This window comes from Dendrobates tinctorius, unplaced genomic scaffold (genome assembly GCF_039654945.1).
Source record: "Dendrobates tinctorius isolate UK_male_01 unplaced genomic scaffold, ASM3965494v1 ptg000257l, whole genome shotgun sequence".
In the NCBI taxonomy this organism is placed as follows: Eukaryota; Metazoa; Chordata; class Amphibia; order Anura; family Dendrobatidae; genus Dendrobates; species Dendrobates tinctorius.
Genome location: NW_027361924.1, coordinates 7,065,017 through 7,086,649, shown reverse-complemented (window position 1 = coordinate 7,086,649; position 21,633 = coordinate 7,065,017). Strand labels below are relative to the sequence as shown.

At 44.1% G+C, this 21,633-nt stretch overlaps 1 protein-coding gene across 2 annotated transcripts in view; it reads right to left on the bottom strand.

The window, feature by feature from the left end:
* SEPTIN12 (septin 12) overlaps positions 1-21,633 on the bottom strand; it is a 107,789-nt gene that overhangs the window by 59,978 nt on the left and 26,178 nt on the right. Inside the window, exons 1-2 of one of the 2 annotated variants that reach the window (XM_073558583.1) lie at positions 10,165-10,302; positions 1,563-3,176 (exon numbers count right to left, since the gene is read on the bottom strand). In XM_073558583.1, coding sequence (XP_073414684.1) covers positions 1,563-3,156 — 1,594 coding nt within the window. In that variant the 5' untranslated portion in view covers positions 3,157-3,176; positions 10,165-10,302. Of the gene's footprint in view, positions 1-1,562; positions 3,177-10,164; positions 10,303-21,633 lie in introns of those variants that run through there. The other variant, XM_073558582.1, reaches the window with a different exon arrangement.

The following is a 21,633-nucleotide window of genomic DNA, read 5'->3' as shown; positions in this document are numbered from 1 at the left end:
ATGTACAAGAATATAACTACTATAATACTGCCCCTATGTACAAGAATATAACTACTATAATATTGCCCCTATGTACAGGAATATAACTACTATAATACTGCCCCCTATGTACAAGAATACAACTATTCCCTGGATTATTCCTCTTCTTTTCCTGGCCCTCATTTTGTCAATTGCTATAATTGATTAATATTATTTATTCTGTAGGGGGGAAACAGGAATTACTGGAATGAAGGGGTCAGGGGTAAGGTTTGGAAAAGGTTTAGTTTTTGCATTGTGCAGTAGGTGTTTTCCCAGGATGCTTTATGCTGCGGTGGGGACAATACCTGGGTGCTGTCATTGTGCAGCACACAATAAGTGCGGGGCTGTTTGTTCAGCTGCTTCGGGTGTCAGAGACTTTCTTTAAATAAACTTACAGCTAAATCCTTTGTAATAATAGTGTATAACGCCCGGGCGCTCTCACTCAATACAGCGATCAATTGCATGTAAACTACCGTAAGACACTGTACAGGTCCCCACTAATGGAGCGAATCTAGGAATGGGACCACTGAAAGGGCTTGTCCACTATATACAACCTGTATCCAGTGGTCAGTACGTCTGGTGGTGGATGCTTTGTTTCTAGAAGGTGAGATACCCACAGGCCCATCCAGGCATGTGGCAAAACCCAACTACCATGGTGCGTTAGGGTGGATGTCTCCTCAATCTGGTTCATATGTTTGATTCCCACTAATACTGGAGGAACCATCACTAGATGCTGCCCCTTATGGTCAATAGGCCCCAGTCCCATAAACCTGTTTTTGGCTATTTTCTGATAATATTGACCTTATGGCCTAACCAAATGCAGATCCACCAAGAGCCAGTGACGTAAATGGTTTGGCCACCTTCACAACGAGACCTTGATGTCCTCGCTCTCAGGCCATCTATTTCGCAGCTTCTATAGAACATCTGATTGTAAGATAGGTGAAGTTTGGAGCACGTTGTTGCCCTCCCTACTTCACGCATGATTTTCCCCCTTCCCTTCATTGGCCCAGGAGACAAACTGAAGTAAGGGATGCCGTCTTGTGCCAAGGAAGAAGAAGAGGAGGGGGGCGAGATAGATGAGCAGGAGAAATACCTCACCCTCCCTTTCCCAAAACTGGGAGAGTGGCCAGCAGTTGTTCTCTAAATAAGCAGGTCTGGGCTTGTCCCCCTTTTTGACTCACAACGAGCCCCCTCCTCCCTTGTCAATTTTTAAGGAACCTTTCAAGCTAATTTTTTGGAACACTATAGGGGTCACTAGAGTTTATTCCTACGGCCAAGATTTTTAGAGGGTACTAGGAACATGTCTGCTGCCCAGCAGATACTATAGTGTCTCCAGGGTCAACGCTCATTGGTCGGTCAGTCATATTCGGAGGTGTGAATGAGGTCATCTCTGACTCATTTCTGTAATTATTTTCTGCTTTACAGTGAAAATCACGCAGCGTTTTATACAAACGCCAGAACACAGCTCCACATGGCATAATATTACTGCTCAGGAGACCTCAAGGTTGCCCAGATCGTTACCCTACTACATATAAATTTCTTACCCTGCATGATAGAATCTGTGATCGGTATTTTTCCTTCCACCGAGGTCAGTGAATCTTCTTCCTTACTTGACACCAGCATTACGGGGGTCTCTGTTGGTACCTTACTCTTTGGTTCACCGCTAAGGCAATGGGTCATTTGGGGAACTCCATTCCTGGATTCCTCTGAGAGCCTCTGGTTTTGCAGGCCGTCATATACATAGGGCATTGAGGTCGCATGTCCATTCCCTTGTATTCTACTAGAGAAGGTTGACTTTTCTTGGGCAACTGTTTCTTGTACGCTCTTTACAAGATCGGCTACCCGACCTGCTGACTTTTCAATGACCATTTCCTCTCGAACACAATGACCTTGTAGACTGTCATTATCAGCTTTATTGAAGGAGTTGGCCCTCCGCATCATAGATCTGAGCCTCTCCGTTGAAAAATGTATCTCTGATGGCTTCACATTGTTGATGTGGCTTGTTTCTTGGACATGTTCTTGGTGGTTGTCTTGTATCAAAATGCCTGGAATGGGTGGCATTTGGTTGACAAAGTTATTGGCATTTGATGTCCTCCCACCCGATATCATCGGTGATGGACTCTTGAAGGCCAATTCAGACTTTTCCTTGTTTGGATGAGAAGATACACCAGACATAGAGTGTAGATTGACTTTTAGTTGTGTCCGTGGCAATGGTCTGTTAAGCTGTTCTAAACCAGAACCATTGGATCTTCCTATTGAGCTCTGTACAGACATTGGGAACTTCTGAAGAGTGGCAGGTAACACCGGCCCAAAAACCGGAGGAGGGGAAGGTGAGGAAGCTAAACTGCAGTTGATAGGAGCACATTCGGTTGGTGGTGATGAGGACGAAGAAGAGGAAAATGAAGGCTCACGACTAATTGATGGGGCGTTTCTTGACAGAGGACGTTTGTAGTCGGGCGACGGTGAACTCCATCCCTCTGATGGTGGATATCCGGCATCAGGAGAAGGAACCAAGTCAGGAATTGGGTCTTCAGCGATGTGAAGATCTAGAGATGGCAAAGAACCATGGTTCTTAGAAGGCAATGGCACCAGACGAACTCCAGGTCGCTCAATCTCAGAATGAAACATATTTCCATGGGAGGAGAATTTTTTCAGAACCGGACTGGATACATTCGACATTGTGACCGTGGAGCCATGCTGGCCCACTGACATCTGTGTAGGACGGAGTGACTGAAAAGGTTTAGTTGGAACTGAGCATTCCAGGCTTGATGTAGAACTATGGAGGCTCTCGCTGTCACTGCCTTGTACAGAAGAAGAAAAGCCACTCGGATGAAGTCGTGTTTGGAAAGAAGAAACACGGGTGAGTCCTTGACCTGACGTTCCATTGGTCTTAGCCATTTGCATGGTCCCACGGTTAAAGGACAAGCTGCTGGTGATCCTGGATTTGAGAACGGGACTCTGGGATGGACTACAGCTGGAACTTATACGGATTCGGGACTGATAGAGTGGCTGGTGGGATCCTGTAGATATCTGGCTGTCGCCATTGCTTGTCCGTGTCATAGAAGGTTGATTTGGACTGAAGGGAGATGCAAGTGGAGAAGTTGAGGAAAACACAGGGGTATCATCGATGTCCTCCATGTCAAATGATCTTTTCAAAGCTGTGGAGAAAATGAAAGAATAGTTAGGTCCTCGAAATTCAGAACAGGTACTTTCCACCAGTAAACAGGGCGGGAGTGACTTCCGAAAGCATAACATTTTAACCTTTTGCTTTACTAGGGTTCTTTTGACCTTGAGATACAATACATGAGGTCTTAAACTCAGTTACATCCAGCTGCATTCACAATTTTGCCTTTTTTCAATTTTTGGCTATAGGCAGTCACATTTCAATTCTTCATGTTTTGCTAAGATTGTAGTTCATAGTGAGGACAACACTTTATGTGAATAGCAGGCAGTCGTGCTAAGATATTAGAATTCCACATGTCAACCAGCAGAATTGTGAATGCAGCTCTTGATATGTAAAGTAAGGGTAGATGGAAAGTTTCTTTTGAGGTTAACTTTTTGTATGATTCAAGACCAAATATAAGTTTCAAGACCACCATAGGTGGGTTTTTAAATGGTTGCCCATGCATAGTAGAGAGTTTGTTTGACACATGTACGTTCGGTTCTGTCAACCACCCGAGAACAAAACAATTAAGGGTGTTCAAGCTGAACATGTCTGACCAGTCTTTTACCTGACATCTGTCAGGGAAGAGACGGAAGACCCCCATACTGGTTGGCCAGAAAAACTGTATGATCAGTGGAGGTCTGACCACTAAGATCACCACCGACTGGTGACCACAGCTCCATTTACTGTCTTTAGAAGCAGTGGTCACCACCAACTCATAAACAAGTTGGACATGAATTCACCCATTCTTTTGAGGGTCCCAGGAATCCAAGTCTCGTGATCAATGAAGATCCTAGGGGTCAGATTCAAGGATTTAATCTTAGATATTTCTTCAAGTTCCCACCCTACTCCCGAGATGATGGATCTTGCACTCCAGACCTTATTTGGGCGCCAGTGACCTGGTAGTAGAAGCTTCAAAAGTGCAGACATGATCACCTTCACAGACCACATCCTCCAAGACCTACGCGATTTATTACCCTCAAGATGGAGGAACGCAAGAACAAAACTACATTTACTTAAAACAGGAAAAGGAGGTATTCTACACGGAGAAGAACATCGGGATCCATGTGGGTCAATCCATATAAGGTCTTATCATAAAAGGGAACGGCGGCCAAAAAACCTGACTTTATAACATTGTAACTCTGAACTTCCAGAAAACCCACAATGTCCTTTATCCATTAAAGGTAGGAACAATGGGGGTCTGTGTCGGAGGAATGTAGAAAGCCGGCGCACAGCTGTACCGCACATATGTCTGTCCGTTCTCCAGTTACTGCCCCCGTTATAGAGATGCTGTGTCTTCTGTATAAATAGATCACAGCCCCCCAGAACGTGGGCCAGGAAGCGTGTAAGACATCGGGGGGGGGGGGGTCATATAGGATTAAAAAACGTGGAAAGACACATAAGAGATAGATCAGGCCTCTCACAGCTGAGGGTTTGGTACCTGGGCGGGTGAGTGTAGTGCAGGGCGTCTCTGGGACCTTTTCCAGCAGGGCTGGGAGGGTGGATTGATTGACAGCTCATTCAACTTCAGAGCCAAGATGTTCCCAACCAGTGTGATGGATTTGTGGCGCTGCCTCCCCGTAGGTCATGACTTGGTGCAGAACTAAGTAAAGATCTGATGAGATGACATGTATTTCGCTAAACACTGCTCCCCCCCAGGCGGCCGGAGATGATGGAGGGGTCATGTGCAAACACGCGAGTTCGGGGCCTCATTACCTCCATGGCACATATCTGCTCATGGGTTTCATGCACATACGAAATTACGCCCCGGATTCAAAGACTGTGTCTCCTGCATTATTCCTCTGTGCTGCTGTGAGATTGATCCTTCCACTATGGATCTCTCGGTCTCTTATATCCCACGTGTCTGCATTCCTTTTGCTTTTTCTTCCTGGATTAGCACACATTTCCTGACATACTCTGTGCTGCTGAGGGCCCAGCTTCATCAAGTGACCTTCCACTTTTCTCCATTCCCTCCATTCCCTCACTCACATGCAACCCTATCCTCACCACCATCATCAGATGGGACGAGTCGCTACTCTCCTTCTCCGCACCCTCCCCAAAATCAGCATACTCCTCTCCTGAAACACTCTGTGCTTCTCTAAATGCATTAAAGAGCTTTAATCTACTATTGTGTTTTGTTCCATACAACCCGAACTTATATAACATGTAGAATACACTGGGAAATTGCTGTGAGAATGGTAAAAATTGTAAACTTAAAAATTGGATGCTTTATTACATTAGTTAGATGCTTGGGGGCGCTGTTGCATTATTGGCTATGGAAAGTACTGACATCGATGGTGGTGAAAAGTGGTACTGCAAGCAAGAAAAGTTTCTGGCCATATAGAAAACTTTAACATATGAAGCCAACAGGATAGGGATAAACATTTCCAAAAACATCCAAAAGTTTAAATAAAATCTTTCCAACCCTAGATGGTAGAAAAGATGCCCAAAACAAAACAAACTTCACTGTACAGACTTCCATTCCCTTCCAGACATAAAAGAAAAAGAAAACAAACAAAAAAAAAAACAAGAGGAACTAAACAATTATAACAATCGTTCCCAAAAATGTCTCCTCCAGGGCATGGAGACGTATGGCTGCCAGGTCTCTCTACCACCCCCATATTATACGGCCATGTTAGAGGATTCAACGGGAGGAACGTATATGAAATTAACCCCTTCATTTCTTAATTATGGAAGAAAAAAAAAAAACATCGTCTATATACCTCACCCTTATAGGGAGACTGCTTCCCGGAAGAAATATCGCATTCCTTTTATATCATTATCGGCATTCTTTATGGAACTAAACCAAAAAAAGTTCCTAAACGTTAATCTAGGAGACCCCAAGGTCATGTCTTGTGGACGATAATGTTACCTATTCCCAATGGGGGCAGAGTTGTTGGTGGGACACACCACATGGAGTTGGCATTTTTCTTCTTGGGTTGACCCTAAAGAAAACAAACAAACACTCCCAAAAAACATGAACTCACCCCAAGGCCTAGACGACGGTAATACCCATCAACAAAGATGGCCGCCTCCTCCATAAACCAGGCCATACATGGCCCCAGGATATGAGACATATGGCCCTCTTCTCATCCACCATGGACAGTCCCGGGATGACCCTTTTAGCCCCACTTATGGCTTGTGAAGAGAGAGGAAGTGAATTAAGGCCGTCTGTGCAGGATCACCTTCTAGCGCCCACGCTCCAGAGCTGACATTCGCCTTATCTTCCACTTCCTGAGCAGAAGCTCCAGACTAGGCCTCCTGTCGGAGGGCAGCCATGCTTTGCATTACAGTTGATGATGGGTGATGATCCCTTATCATCGGTCCCCATCCATTTCCTCTACATTTTTAATATTTTTTTTTTACGTAAATGTCAAAATGACAGGAAGTGGAATATGGAAAATAGGAAGCGACCGACGCGTTTCAGTCCGAGGAGAAAACTGATAGGAAACAAATCAGATGCATGGAAAATTGATAGAATGCATAGGAGATCCCTGAGGACCCACAAAGGGTTTGCTGGGATCTCCATCATCCTATATTGATCCCCCAGATCCCAAATTCTACAGATACTCATGAAGACCCCGCTGGAGCCGACTCACAGGCACTGCTCCAATTCGGATCCTGTCATATGGGATGCGGGAGAAGTGCAGCGTTCCCGGGCGGCATCAAAGGTCCTGGGGTGTGAGATCCGGGATTCACATCACTGCAGGGAACGGGAATGATGAGATGCAGCGCGGTACCCGACTGATGCGCGACATCACACCACCTATCACCTGTCACTAGGTAATAGGCGGACATTACATTCCCACAGCCCTGGAGAACATCTTGCATCAAAGGAAAAGCTGAGATACACGATAGGATTAGATACACTGATTCAGCAATACAGTTTCACATGCTAGAGCTGCATACATGGCTCAGTAGACAGTATCACACAGGAAAGGATTAGATACATGGCTCAGCAGTCAGTATCACACAGGAGAGGATTAGATACACGGCTCAGTAGTCAGTATCACACAGGAGAGGATTAGATACACGGCTCAGCAGCCAGTATCACAGAGGAGAGGATTAGATACATGGCTCAGCAGACAGTATCACACAGGATAGGATTAGATACACGGCTCAGCAGTCAGTATCACACAGGAGAGGATTAGATACACGGCTCAGCAGCCAGTATCACATAGGAGAGGATTAGATACACGGCTCAGCAGCCAGTATCACAGAGGAGAGGATTAGATACACGGCTCAGCAGACAGTATCACACAGGATAGGATTAGATACACGGCTCAGCAGACAGTATCACACAGGATAGGATTAGATACACGGCTCAGCAGTCAGTATCACACAGGAGAGGATTAGATACACGGCTCAGCAGTCAGTATCACACAGGAGAGGATTAGATACACGGCTCAGCAGTCAGTTTCACACAGGAGAGGATTAGATACAAAGCTCAGCAGTCAGTATCACACAGGATAGGATTAGATACATGGCTCAGCAGTCAGTATCACACAGGAGAGGATTAGATACACGGCTCAGCAGTCAGTATCACACAGGAGAGGATTAGATACATGGCTCAGCAGTCAGTATCACACAGGATAGGATTAGATACATGACTCAGCAGTCAGTATCACACAGGAGAGGATTAGATACACGGCCTAGCAGTCAGTACCACACAGGAGAGGATTAGATACACGGCTCAGCAGTCAGTATCACACAGGAGAGGATTAGATACACGGCTCAGCAGTCAGTATCACACAGGAGAGGAATAGATACACAGCTCAGCAGTCAGTATCACACAGGAGAGGAATAGATACACAGCTCAGTAGTCAGTATCACACAGGATAGGATTAGATACATGGCTCAGCAGTCAGTATCACACAGGAGAGGATTAGATACACGGCTCAGCAGTCAGTATCACACAGGAGAGGATTAGATACACAGCTCAGCAGTCAGTATCACACAGGAGAGGATTAGATACACGGCTCAGCAGACAGTATCACACAGGATAGGATTAGATACACGGCTCAGCAGTCAGTATCACACAGGATAGAATTAGATACACGGCTCAGCAGTCAGTATCACACAGGATAGGATTAGATACACAGCTCAGCAGTCAGTAGCACACAGGAGAGGATTAGATACACGGCTCAGCAGTCAGTATCACACAGTATAGGATTAGATACATGGCTCAGCAGACAGTATCACACAGGATAGAATTAGATACACGGCTCAGCAGACAGTATCACACAGGATGGGAATATATACACAGCTCAGCAGATAGTATCACACAGGATGGGATTAGATACACGGCTCAGCAGTCAGTATCACACAGGAGAGGATTAGATACACGGCTCCGCAGTATCACACAGGATAGGATTAGATACACGGCTCAGCAGTCAGTATCACACAGGATAGGATTAGATACACGGCTCAGCATGACAGTATCACACAGGATAGGATTAGATACATGGCTCAGCAGACAGTATCACACAGGATAGGATTAGATACACTGCTCAGCAGTCAGTATCACACAGGAGAGGATTAGATACACGGCTCAGCAGACAGTATCACAGGAGAGGATTAGATACACGGCTCAGCAGACAGTATCACACAGGAGAGGATTAGATACACAGCTCAGCAGACAGTATCACACAGGAGAGGATTAGATACACGGCTCAGCAGTCAGTATCACACAGGACAGAATTAGATACACGGCTCAGCAGTCAGTATCACACAGGATAGGATTAGATACACAGCTCAGCAGTCAGTAGCACACAGGAGAGGATTAGATACACGGCTCAGCAGTCAGTATCACACAGGAGAGGATTAGATACATGGCTCAGCAGTCAGTATCACACAGGAGGGGATTAGATACACAGCTCAGCAGTCAGTATCACACAGGAGAGGATTAGATACACAGCTCAGCAGTCAATATCACACAGGATAGAATTAGATACACGGCTCAGCAGTCAGTATCACACAGGATAGGATTAGATACACAGCTCAGCAGTCAGTATCACACAGGATAGGATTAGATACATGGCTCAGCAGTCAGTATCACACAGGATAGTATTAGATACACGGCTCAGCAGTCAGTATCACACAGGAGAGGATTAGATACACGGCTCAGCAGTCAGTATCACACAGGAGAGGATTAGATACACGGCTCAGCAGTCAGTATCACACAGGATAGAATTAGATACACGGCTCAGCAGTCAGTATCACACAGGATAGGATTAGATACACAGCTCAGCAGTCAGTATCACACAGGATAGGATTAGATACATGGCTCAGCAGTCAGTATTACACAGGAGAGGATTAGATACATGGCTCAGCAGTCAGTATCACACAGGAGAGGATTAGATACATGGCTCAGCAGTCAGTATCACACAGGAGAGAATTAGATACACGGCTCAGCAGTCAGTATCACACAGGAGAGGATTAGATACACGGCTCAGCAGTATCACACAGGATAGGATTAGATACACGGTTCAGCAGTCAGTATCACACAGGATAGGATTAGATACATGGCTCAGCAGTCAGTATCACACAGGATAGTATTAGATACACGGCTCAGCAGACAGTATCATACAGGATAGGATTAGATACACGGCTCAGCAGTCAGTATCACACAGGAGAGGATTAGATACACGGCTCAGCAGTATCACACAGGATAGGATTAGATACACGGCTCAGCAGTCAGTATCACACAGGATAGGATTAGATACACAGCTCAGCAGTCAGTATCACACAGGATAGGATTAGATACATGGCTCAGCAGTCAGTATTACACAGGATAGGATTAGATACACAGCTCAGCAGTCAATATCACACAGGATAGGATTAGATACACAGCTCAGCAGGCAGTATCATATTAGCTCATTATCACACATAAGACACATTCGCACAGCAGACAAATTAGATGCACAGCTCAGTAGACGGTATCACACATTAGATACATGGATGGTATCTGAATCGACTTGTACCTAAGATTTGGTTTTGGGGGCTCTTGGAGTTGAGGTTTTGTGTCCATTTGCTGCCTGTGGCCTCCTCCTCTTCCTCCCCTGCAGTCTCTGCCTCTTCACCATCTGTTCCCTGAGTTCAGATCTTATCAGCAGCTTTCTCAGAAGGGGGGTTACTTCCCAACTAATTGTTTATCTGGAAACTTTACCCCCCAGTGAGGAAGCCCCCCATAGTGAGGAGAAGAGGAACAAAAACATGGCCACATGGTAACTAGGCATGATTCTGGTGATGCATATGGACACATATGGCCAGACGGGCTCCCTGATGACTTCCGCCCTGAACAACATATTTTAACACCATGTGTTTAGGTCCTTTATTCAGCACTGATCATTTCCTAATATTTCTATATAGGTGTTGGTTATCAGTTTTTACTGATACAAAGCTCCAAAGCCTCTGCATTGATTTGATAAAACTCCTCCCTGCATTCACCACTAGAGGGTGCTCACTGCAGACTGATTACACATAGAACTCAATAATAAGACAGTCTGCAGTGAGCTCCTGAGCTCCCCCTAGTGGTGGCCAACAGAAATGTATTATTTATCTTTATGTCCACGTTGGTGATTTGGAGCTCGGTATTAGAATACCAGCAGAGAAACTCTTGAATATTCATTTTAATTATCTGAATGATTGCAAATTTTTGCTGCCACCCCTCTGAGGATCCCACTCTTTGACTATGTAGCAATGCATGTGTGTGTCATCTGAAAGGGTTTAGCACTGGGATATGCACTGAGGAGTCCTACGGGGCCACGATATTATTTGGGATGTAACTAATTAGCAGGTTATTATCCAATTTATTCTAATTGCTACGTGAATCAGTCATTGCAGTCCATGGAATACTCCCAGAAACAGCAGATTGTGCTCCGGAGCGTCTCTTCCTATAGGAATCAGCCATTTTTAAGTGCAGAACTTTCATTTGTCAACTGATCATCCACAAGTGCAAAATTGGTGACATTTAAACTTTGTTTGGGAATACCCCCCAAAAAAAAGCCCCACATACACACATTTACCAACATTAGTGATAGAAAAGATGTTTAAAGGGAACATATCATCAGATGAAATGTGTTTGCTTTTTGCCTTTATTGTAATCCCCTTGCTCAGCTGAGAATTCAGTTTTTTGTTTTCTATAAATCCGCCTTACGGTTCCAAAGATACGAGCCTTTTTACTTAGCACTAATTTTTATAGTCTCCGCTTAGTGGGCGTGGCTCACAGGGTAATTATGCAGAGCAGCCACAAGACACTCCCCCAGATAAATCTGAGAGCCACGCCCATAATAATTACCACTGAATAAAAATTCACATATCTCTGGAACCGTACGGCGGATTTCAAAAACGAAAAGAATGTCATAGTCAGGGGAGCAATGGGAATATAATAAGCACTAAAACTGGACACTTTTAGCCTAGTGACCGATCCCCTTTAACTTCATCCTGGGAATGATTTGACCCTCCTGTCAAGGAACGTCCACCTTTGGGTGGGGTTAACTTAAGAACCGCCGCTTTTAAGTCTAGAAAGACATGAATTTTTCGAGACTATCTGAAAATTTGGGACAGTTGGTAAGTATGAATATGACTTGTCCGCTACTACGGTATACCCGGACTGTTCCCTGCTCTCCCCCCTTCCTATACAAGTCCTTCTAGTGTTAGTTCCTCCGTGTGTCTATTACTAGACTGAGGCATTAATGTCCACATGGCAGCCCACGTACCCAAATAATATAGAATGTCTACGATTTCATAAAAATAGCTTCCGAGGCAACGAGATCTCGATCTCCTACCATTATTTATTGCTCCCACCTGTGGTTTAGGCATTTTTCTTGCGTCTAAAAATATGACTTATTATTATTATTATTCATGATCATGAACCAAAATGGTCTTAAAATAAGAAGCGTTTACAAGTTCTGGGCTTCAGAGGAATCTGTGCGGCCTAAAATACCCACGCGGTGCAAAGACGCAGGCTGCGTAAAACATAGATGATGCTTTCTGCTGCATTCCCCAGCCCGGACTGAATGGTCACGAGCAACTTAAAGGGGAAAATGACAACTAGGCGGGGCATCTGACAACTACTTTTGTGAGCCAGAAATGAGCTTTTAGAGGTTGTCACTTCTCTTGATCTGCTGTTCTCAACAACCCATAAATTACTCAACGGGGGGCGACAATGAGCAAAAATAACCCTAGCTGCCTACCAGGCCCGGGACCCCTGACAACTACAGCTAACTTACCCTTGTGGTAGGTCAATGTGACAGTCTGAGCCTTATTAATCAGATTTGAGGGGCAGGGACAAGTTTAGCAGAATGGTCTTCCATGTTTTCAATAGCAACCAATCACAGAGCAGCTTTGATTTCTTAAACTGTTCTACAAAAATAAAAGCTGGGCTGTGATTGGTTGCTAAAGGCTTTGGACAGCCACTTTCCACTGTTTCTCTCTGCCATAGTAATCCGATTTTTCTGCAGACCCGCTCACTCTTGACGGTTCTGAGGGGACTGGTTCCGGGTCCCGTGTGGGTGTTATGGCCACATGTTGGCACACGCCAGCTATGGGAAAGTAAATGAGTCTATGGAATTCCATTCACCTCCGAAGACAGGGAGGGGGACAGGGTCAGAGGTGACCGACCTGGGATGAGGGGAGAGGTGCAGGTGAGACAGGCCCGAACTCATGGGCTCACGAGCCGGAGGGATTAACTGCTAAAGGGACAGTACGTGTCAATAATAATGGTATTTTTCATTAGTGAGAAAAATGGCAAAAGGAGGGAAATCTACTGTCAGACATTGTGGAATTAGACACAGCAGCTAATTTACCAGGCTTAGATACACAGCTGATTAGACGGTATCAGACATGATGAATTAGATACGCAGCTCAGCAGTCAGTATCACACAGGATAGGATTAGATACACGACTCAGCAGAGAGTATCACACAGGAGAGGATAAGATACACGGCTCAGCAGTCAGTATCACACGGGAGAGGATTAGATACACAGCTCAGCAGTCAGTATCACACAGGATAGGATTAGATGCACGACTCAGCAGTCAGTATCACACAGGATAGGATTAGATACACAACTCAGCAGTCAGTATCACACAGGATAGGATTAGATACACGGCTCAGCAGTCAGTATCACACAGGAGAGGATTAGATACACGGCTCAGCAGTCAGTATCACACAGGAGAGGATTAGATACACAGCTCAGCAGTCAGTATCACCAGGATAGGATTAGATACACAGCTCAGCAGTCAGTATCACACAGGAGAGGATTAGATACACGGATCAGCAGTCAATATCACACAGGAGAGGATTAGATACACGGCTCAGCAGACAGTATCACACAGATAATGATTAGATACACGGCTCACCAGTCAGTATCACACAGGATAGGATTAGATACACGGCTCAGCAGTCAGTATCACACAGGAGAGGATTAGATACACAGCTCAGCAGTCAGTATCACACAGGATAGGATTAGATACACGGCTCAGCAGTCAGTATCACACAGGAGAGGATTAGATACACGGCTCAGCAGACAGTATCACACAGGAGAGGATTAGATACACGGCTCAGCAGTCAGTATCACACAGGATAGGATTAGACACACGGCTCAGCAGTCAGTATCACACAGGAGAGGATTAGATACACGGCTCAGCAGACAGTATCACACAGAATAGGATTAGACACACAGCTCAGCAGTCAGTATCACAAAGGAGAGGATTAGATACACGGCTCAGCAGTCAGTATCACACAGGATAGGATTAGATACACGGCTCACCAGTCAGTATCACACAGGAGAGGATTAGATATACGGCTCAGCAGTCAGTATCACACAGGAGAGGATTAGATACACAGCTCAGCAGACAGTATCACACAGATAATGATTAGATACACGGCTCAGCAGTCAGTATCACACAGGATAGGATTAGATACACGGCTCAGCAGTCAGTATCACACAGGAGAGGATTAGATACACGGCTCAGCAGACAGTATCACACAGGATAGGATTATATACACGGCTCAGCAGTCAGTATCACACAGGAGAGGATTAGATACACGGCTCAGCAGTCAGTATCACACAGGATAGGATTAGATACACGGCTCACCAGTCAGTATCACACAGAGGAGGATTAGAAACACGGCTCAGCAGTCAGTATCACACAGGAGAGGATTAGATACACAGCTCAGCAGACAGTATCACACAGAATGATTAGATACACGGCTCAGCAGACAGTATCGCACAGGTAATGATTAGATACACAGCCCAGCAGACAGTATCACACAGGATAGGATTAGATACACGGCTCAGCAGACAGTATCACACAGGATAGGATTAGATACACGGCTCAGCAGACAGTCAGTAACATACATAATAGGATTAGATACACAGCTCAGTAGAAGATATCACACATGAGAGGATTTAGCAGCTTAGCAGACAATATATCACACATGATAGGATTAGATACACGGCTTAGTAGTTGGTATTGTAACAAGGTGGCTCGGGGTGGTAGTCATGGCCGAGTTTACTAGGACACAGTCAGTGAGCACCCCGGCCCCTTGCACATGCAAAGACAAGTGAAGTCCCAGTCCTGCAGTACAGTCAGTTACCTTCTTCACTCGTTCACTTCAGCATCTTGGGATTAAGCAAGCAGGAAAACACCACAGGCACAGTTCTGTTCCAAAGGCAAAACTTTACTGTAGAACCACACATAACAGAAATAAACACCAGGTTACCCCATGGAACACACACATAATGTTCAGGAGAGAGGAGGTTCATCAGGGTCCCCGCCACCTCCTTACAGTATCACACATGATAGGATTAGATACAGTGCTCAGCAGACGGGATTATAAGGAGATGATCATACTGCCCACGATCCCCCTTGAAGACACGATATAAAGTTGTAAATTAACCTTGATGTGTAATGTGTATTAGGATATGCGTTATTCGCAACAGTGTGGTAGTTTGACAGACAGTATTGAGAGTTGGGGCTAATGTTTGGGACTAGCCCAGAGTGGGAGGTGATAAGGTGAAGGGACAGAGACAGCTTACTGTCAGGTAGTAAGATAGTGCCCAGCATGCGTCAGAAGCAGACCTAAGGTCTTACTAGTCAGCAGAGACGCATGACTGGGGTGTCCCTGATGTGAGTGGAGACCGAGACACTGGATAGCGAGATTCGGAGTAAAGAAAGGAGATGTGACTGAAGGACGGGTGATAAACTGGGATAACTCAGAAAGACAGTGGAAAGATATAACATATTGCTACAGGTATCGGGCGGGGACACAACAGAGAACGTGAGATGAAGAGAGTGACCCGGGATGGAGCTCCAAGGTGTCAGCAAGCAGAGAAGCTACGTACCGGCCATATTGGGAAACTAGCTCCCTAAAGAGGGAACGCGGAGCCGCTGTTGTCGTGAGCTGGGTGGTGGTGAAGACAGAAACGTGAGGCAGGAACAAGTAAACGCGAAGAAGTATGTGTGAAGACGCTCCGTGTTGTGACGCTATGCACCCGCCATCCATTGTCCCCACCAAGCTGATGTTCAGTAAAAGACTGTCCATCACCGGGTGACGGTCTCCCTCATTGAACTGTTCAACATCCGGTCCAGGCCGGCCAACGTCACCAGCATCATACGGTCTGCAAGGGCATAGCGCACCTGTAGACAAAGTCCACACACCCAGCCAGGACCCCCACCTTCATGTTACATGCCGGGGCGTAAGAGACGACTACCTCGCCCACCGCTACCGCCCCGCGCCTCCTAACAGTATCACGCAAGATATTTGACTCGGCAGACAGTATCACACATGGCTGGAATAGATTAGATGCGTAGCTCAGGAGATAGTATCACACACGATAGGATTAGATACACAGCTCAGTATATTAGGAGACCCTCAGTCCTTGTAGGACTACAAATCCCAGCATTCTGATCTATATGTTGGCCCACTGGAGCCAATTATCAATATGGCATCGGTTCACATAAAGGACACTTTCCGAAGAATTCATGATGGTGGAGGACCCCTTTAACATCCCAGTTTGTGAGTGTGACATTGGAACAATAGTGTTTCTACCTGCCAGTCTTGGTGTCTGCGGGGATATTGGGCCGCACAGCTGCAGGACTATCCTGACCCGTGGTGGCACCTCATAGCCACTTCATAAATAACTTGTGGTCATCTCCAACAAGCTGCTGCAAATGAATTAGGGACGTCAGCCATAAAGGGAAAATGCTTGAGTTATTGCCTTTAATTACCACTTCTCAACATGGATAATTATAGTCCAGAGCTTGAAGGTCAAACATGGAAGTAGCCACAAACCAGGGCAGGGGGAAGGGAGAGATAAGAGACACCATCCAGGATATGAGAGGTAAACAGGATGCCATAAAATCCTTCCTAGACACCCATAGAAAGCTGTCAGCCGCCCCCACAGCACACATTATGTCTGACATTTAATGTGTTTGGACCCCGATTACTATGACTCCTAACTTTTTTTGGATTAATGTCAGGTCTCCTTAGCCCCCTCCTTGGCAGCCATAATACCTGATATTCCCCATTTCAAGCAGCACTAGTAATCAGATCTAAAAAAAAAAAGAAATTGTAAGGAGAAACACTACATGCTTTATAATTAATTAAAAACAGGATTATTTTTTATATCTTTAGTCACTTTCCAGTTCTGTTCTCTTTGTATATGAGTGACTAAACACGGGATCGTTATTAAAAAAACCTTCAGTAATTTACCAGGAATATTGGCTGGATACACCGCATATTCTCCGGTGGCACTAGTAATCAGATTTCTGTAGAAACTACATTATAATAATAGAGAACTCCTCCATGCTTTATAAGTGACTGCGAACAAGATCCTTTCTGATATCTTTATTCATTTTCCAGACAAGAACGACATCAATTATCTCAGGCTGTAATAGTAATCACATATTTGTAAAAAAAAAATATATATATATTTATAACAAAGAACGGTATAATTTCTAATATTCTTAGTTTCCTTTTTCTTGTCATGAATGACATCTATTATCTCAGAAGGCATTAATTAGCACCAGTAATCAGATTTTTGTAGAAAACAAACAAACCCCAAAACATTAAATTAGAGAACAACTTTATGCTCTATACGTGACAAGATATTTTCTGATAGCCTTAATCATTTGCCGGTTGAGGATGATGTCAATTTTTTTTTAAGGTGTCATTAGTAATCAGATTTTTGGAAAATAAAACTTAAAAAAAATATATATTTTATAATTAATAATATATATATATATATATAATGTGGTGTAGTAACCACTGTGTCTGCTAGGGGGCGCTGTGTGGATGTCCCAAGAGCGAGGATGAGTGGCAGAATCCTGAAGGATGGTTATGTATCTCAAGGTGGGTGGCCTTAGAATCATAGAATCGTAGAGTTGGAAGGGACCTCCTGGGCCATCTGGTCCAACCCCCTGCTCAAAGCAGGATTCGCTAAATCATCCCAGTCAGATGTCTGTCCAGCCTCTGTTTGAAGACTTCCATTGAAGGAGAACTCACCACTTCTCGTGGCAGCCTGTTCCACTCATTGATCACTCTGTCAAAAAGTTTTTTCTAATATCTAATCTGTGTCTCCTCCCCTTCAGTTTCATCCCATTGCTTCTAGTCTTTCCTTGTGCAAATGAGAATAAAGTTGATCCTTCTACAATGTGACAGCCCTTTAGATATTTGTAGACAGCTATTAAGTCTCCTCTCAGTCTTCTCTTTTGCAAACTAAACATTCCCAAATCCTGCAACCTTTCCTCATAAGACAGGGTTTGCAGACCGGTCACCATTCTGGTCACTCTTTTCTGAACTTGCTCCAGTTTGTTGATGTCTTTTTTAAAATGTGGTGCCCAAAACTGGACACAATATTCCAGATGAGGTCTGACCAAAGAGGAGTAGAGGGAAATAATGACTTCACGTGATCTAGACTGTATGCTTCTGTTAATACATCCTAGAATTGCATTTGCCTTTTTTGCTGCTGCATCACACTGTTGACTCATATTCAGTCTGTGATCTATTAGTATACCCAAGTCTTTTTCACATGTGCTGTCACTTAGCCCTATTCCTCCCATTCTGTATATGCTTTTTTCATTTTTATTGCCCAGATGTAGTTCTTTTCATTTTTCCCTGTTAAAAACCATTCTATTAGTTGCTGCCCACTTCTCCAGTTTATTTAAATCTTTTTGAATCCTCTCTCTCTCTTCTCTAGTATTAGCTATCCCTCCTAGCTTTGTGTCATCAGCAAATTTAATCAGTTTACCCTCAATTCCTTCATCTAAATCGTTGATAAAGATGTTGAACAATACAGGGCCCAGGACAGAGCCCTGTGGTACCCCACTTGAGACATTCTTCCAACTGGATGTGCAGCCATTTACGACCACTCTTTGGGTCCGATCACTAAGCCAGTTATGAATCCACCTAACAGTTGCCTTGTCCATTCCATACTTAGTCATTTTTTCAATAAGGATTTTATGAGAGACTTTGTCAAATGCTTTGCTGAAGTCAAGATATACTATATCTACAGCATTTCCTTGATCCACCCAATCAGTGATACCGTCATAGAAGGAAATTAAGTTAGTCTGACATGACTTATTAGTTACAAACCCATGCTGACTCTGTTTAATCACTTCATTCTTATCCAGGTATTGACATACATGTTGTTTAATAATTTGTTCAAAGATCTTTCCTGGTATAGAAGTCAGACTCACCGGCCTATAGTTGCCTGGGTCCACCTTCTTCCCCTTTTTGAAGATAGGAACAACATTTGCTCTTCTCCAGTCTTCTGGCACTTCTCCTGTTCTCCAAGAATTTTCAAAGATTATGGAGAGGGGTTCAAAAATTTCTTCTGCTATCTCCTTCAGTACTCTGGGGTGTAATTCATCTGGTCCTGGAGACTTGAATTCATTTAGGTTAGCTAAGTGTTTCCTTACTATCTTTCTGTTTATAGATATCCTGGATTCTTCTATTCCCTTAATAGGACAGTGAATAACAGTTGATGTTACATTTCCTTTCTCAGAGAAAACAGATGCAAAATAGGAATTTAAAAGTTCGGCCTTCTCAACATCCTGTCTTACCATTTCATCATTTTCATCCTGTAAAAATCCTATAGCATCTTTGACTTTTCTTTTACTTTTGACATATCCCCAAAATCCTTTATTATTGCTTTTGACATCTCTTGCAAGCCTCAATTCATTGTCAGCTTTAGATAATCTGATTTGTGCCCTGCAAGTTCTGCAAACAGCATTATATTCTTCTTTAGATATGCCTCCCTCTTTCCATTTTATAAACATTTTTTTCTTCCTTTTTAGCATGTGCTTAAGTTCTGTGTTCATCCATCCTGGTTTCCTTAAATGCTTCCTATTCTTCCCTCTTTTCGGAATTGTTAACAATTGTGCTTTGAGAATTTCTTTTTTCAAGATTTCCCATCCTTCCTGGACATTTTTGTCTTTAAGGATATCCAGCCATTGGATCCCTCCAATTCTCTTTCTGAATCCCTTAAAATCTGCCTTTCTGAAATCCAACCTTGACGTCTGAGTCTTCACTGGTCTTCCGCCTCTAGTTATCCAAAATTCTAAAATAGCATGGTCGCTACCTCCTAGGGTCCCAGCCACTTTTACCTCCTCAACCATTTCCTCCCTGTTTATAAGGATTAGATCCAAGGTAGCAGTTCCCCTTGTTTTCTCCCCTACCTTTTGGAAGATAAAGTTGTCAGCAAGAGAGGATAAGAATTTCCTTGACCTGTTAGTTTTGCCTGAGAGAGATTTCCAACAAATGTCTGGATAGTTGAAATCTCCCATGACAACTATGTCATATTTTTTGGAGAACTTGGCCATTTGATGCATAAAGAGTTCATCCATATCTTCAGCTTGCACAGGCGGCCTGTAGTAAATGCCTACAATGGTGTCCTTTCCATTGTTCTGTCCTTGTATTCTTACCCAAACAGTTTCCACAGAACTTCCAGTCTCTGAAGCTTCAATCTCTGTGCAGATATACGCGTTTCTAACATACAATGCGACACCTCCTCCTCGTTTATCAAGTCTGTTTCTTGCAAATAAGTTGTATCCTTCTTGTCTTGTATTCCAATCATGTGTATTGTCCCACCAAGTTTCAGTGATTCCAATGACATCATATTTCTTCTCCTGTGTTAGTAGTTCCAATTCTCCTTGTTTGTTGCCCATGCTTTGTGCATTAGTATAGAAACATTTTAGATTGTGATTGGTTTCTCTTTCTCCAATATTTTTATTAATTAGATTCTTTTGTCTTTGTTCTTCCCTTCCACTTCTAATAGCAGAGTTCTCAATAGCATTTGTCAGGTGTATGGCTTTTTCTGGTCTTTTGCTTCCCTTCCCATGTTGTTCTAGTTTAAAGCTCTCCTTACAAGTGTAGCAAGGCGACTTCCAAATACATGCTTTCCAGTCTTCGTAAGGTGCACCCCATCTCTAGCAAGTAGTCCATCGTATAAGTAATTCACTCCGTGATCCAGAAATCCAAATCGTTGCTGACGGTACCATCGACGTAGCCAGTTGTTCACCTGCAGAATCTTATTCCACCTCCTTGAGATGGAGACTTACAGTATGTATGTTTGTTGATCAGCAAGGACATTGCTGAGGTGTTGATTCAAGACCACAGGGAGAAGTCTCCAGGTAACTAGGGAGATGGGGGGGCCTGGTTACCTACAAACCCACCCAGGGGGTGTGTTTAAGAAGTGTGTGAAGGATCTGTGATGAGGTCATAGCCATGTGACCCGGTGGGCGTGGCTATGGACCATATAATGTGGCCAGGGTAGGTCACATGAGGTGAATGCAGGGACCTGGTTGGTCCAGAGCGGAAGGTCCCGTGAGGAGAGTTGTCTCCTGGCTAACAGCCTGTGGGTGGCTGAGTGTCCCAGAGGAGAGAGTGGATGTCTGCAGCGGGGAGCAACAGCCATGAGGAAACCCTGACGTGGGTGAGATAATGATGAGGCTGAAGAGCCTGAGTAACCTGTGTGACCACCGGCTTAACCAGAGTGAAGCTGTAATGGACGCTATGCTGTAATGCTGTGTATGTTGCTTCTATGGGTTTATGAAGGTGGAATAAACCGCATGGACTGTGTTATTGCTTTATGAAAACCCATGCCGGATCTGATTTTGTGGCTGCTGAGCGAGTATCCCCTACTTGAATGACAGCGCTACCTCACACTATATATATATATTAGCTCTAGTAATCAGTTTTTTGTAGAAATAAATGATTATAATTATGCTTTATATGCTTTACTGATAACATGATCATTTCTGATATCCTATGTAACTTTTCAATAGTGAGTGACACTTAGCATTTCAGACGGCACTAGTAATTAGATTTTTGTAAAATATACTGTATGTTAAAATTTAGAACACCTTTTTATGCTTAATAAATGACAAAGAACGTAATAAATTCTACCAGTCATTTGACAAGCGTGGATGACATTTTTCCAAGG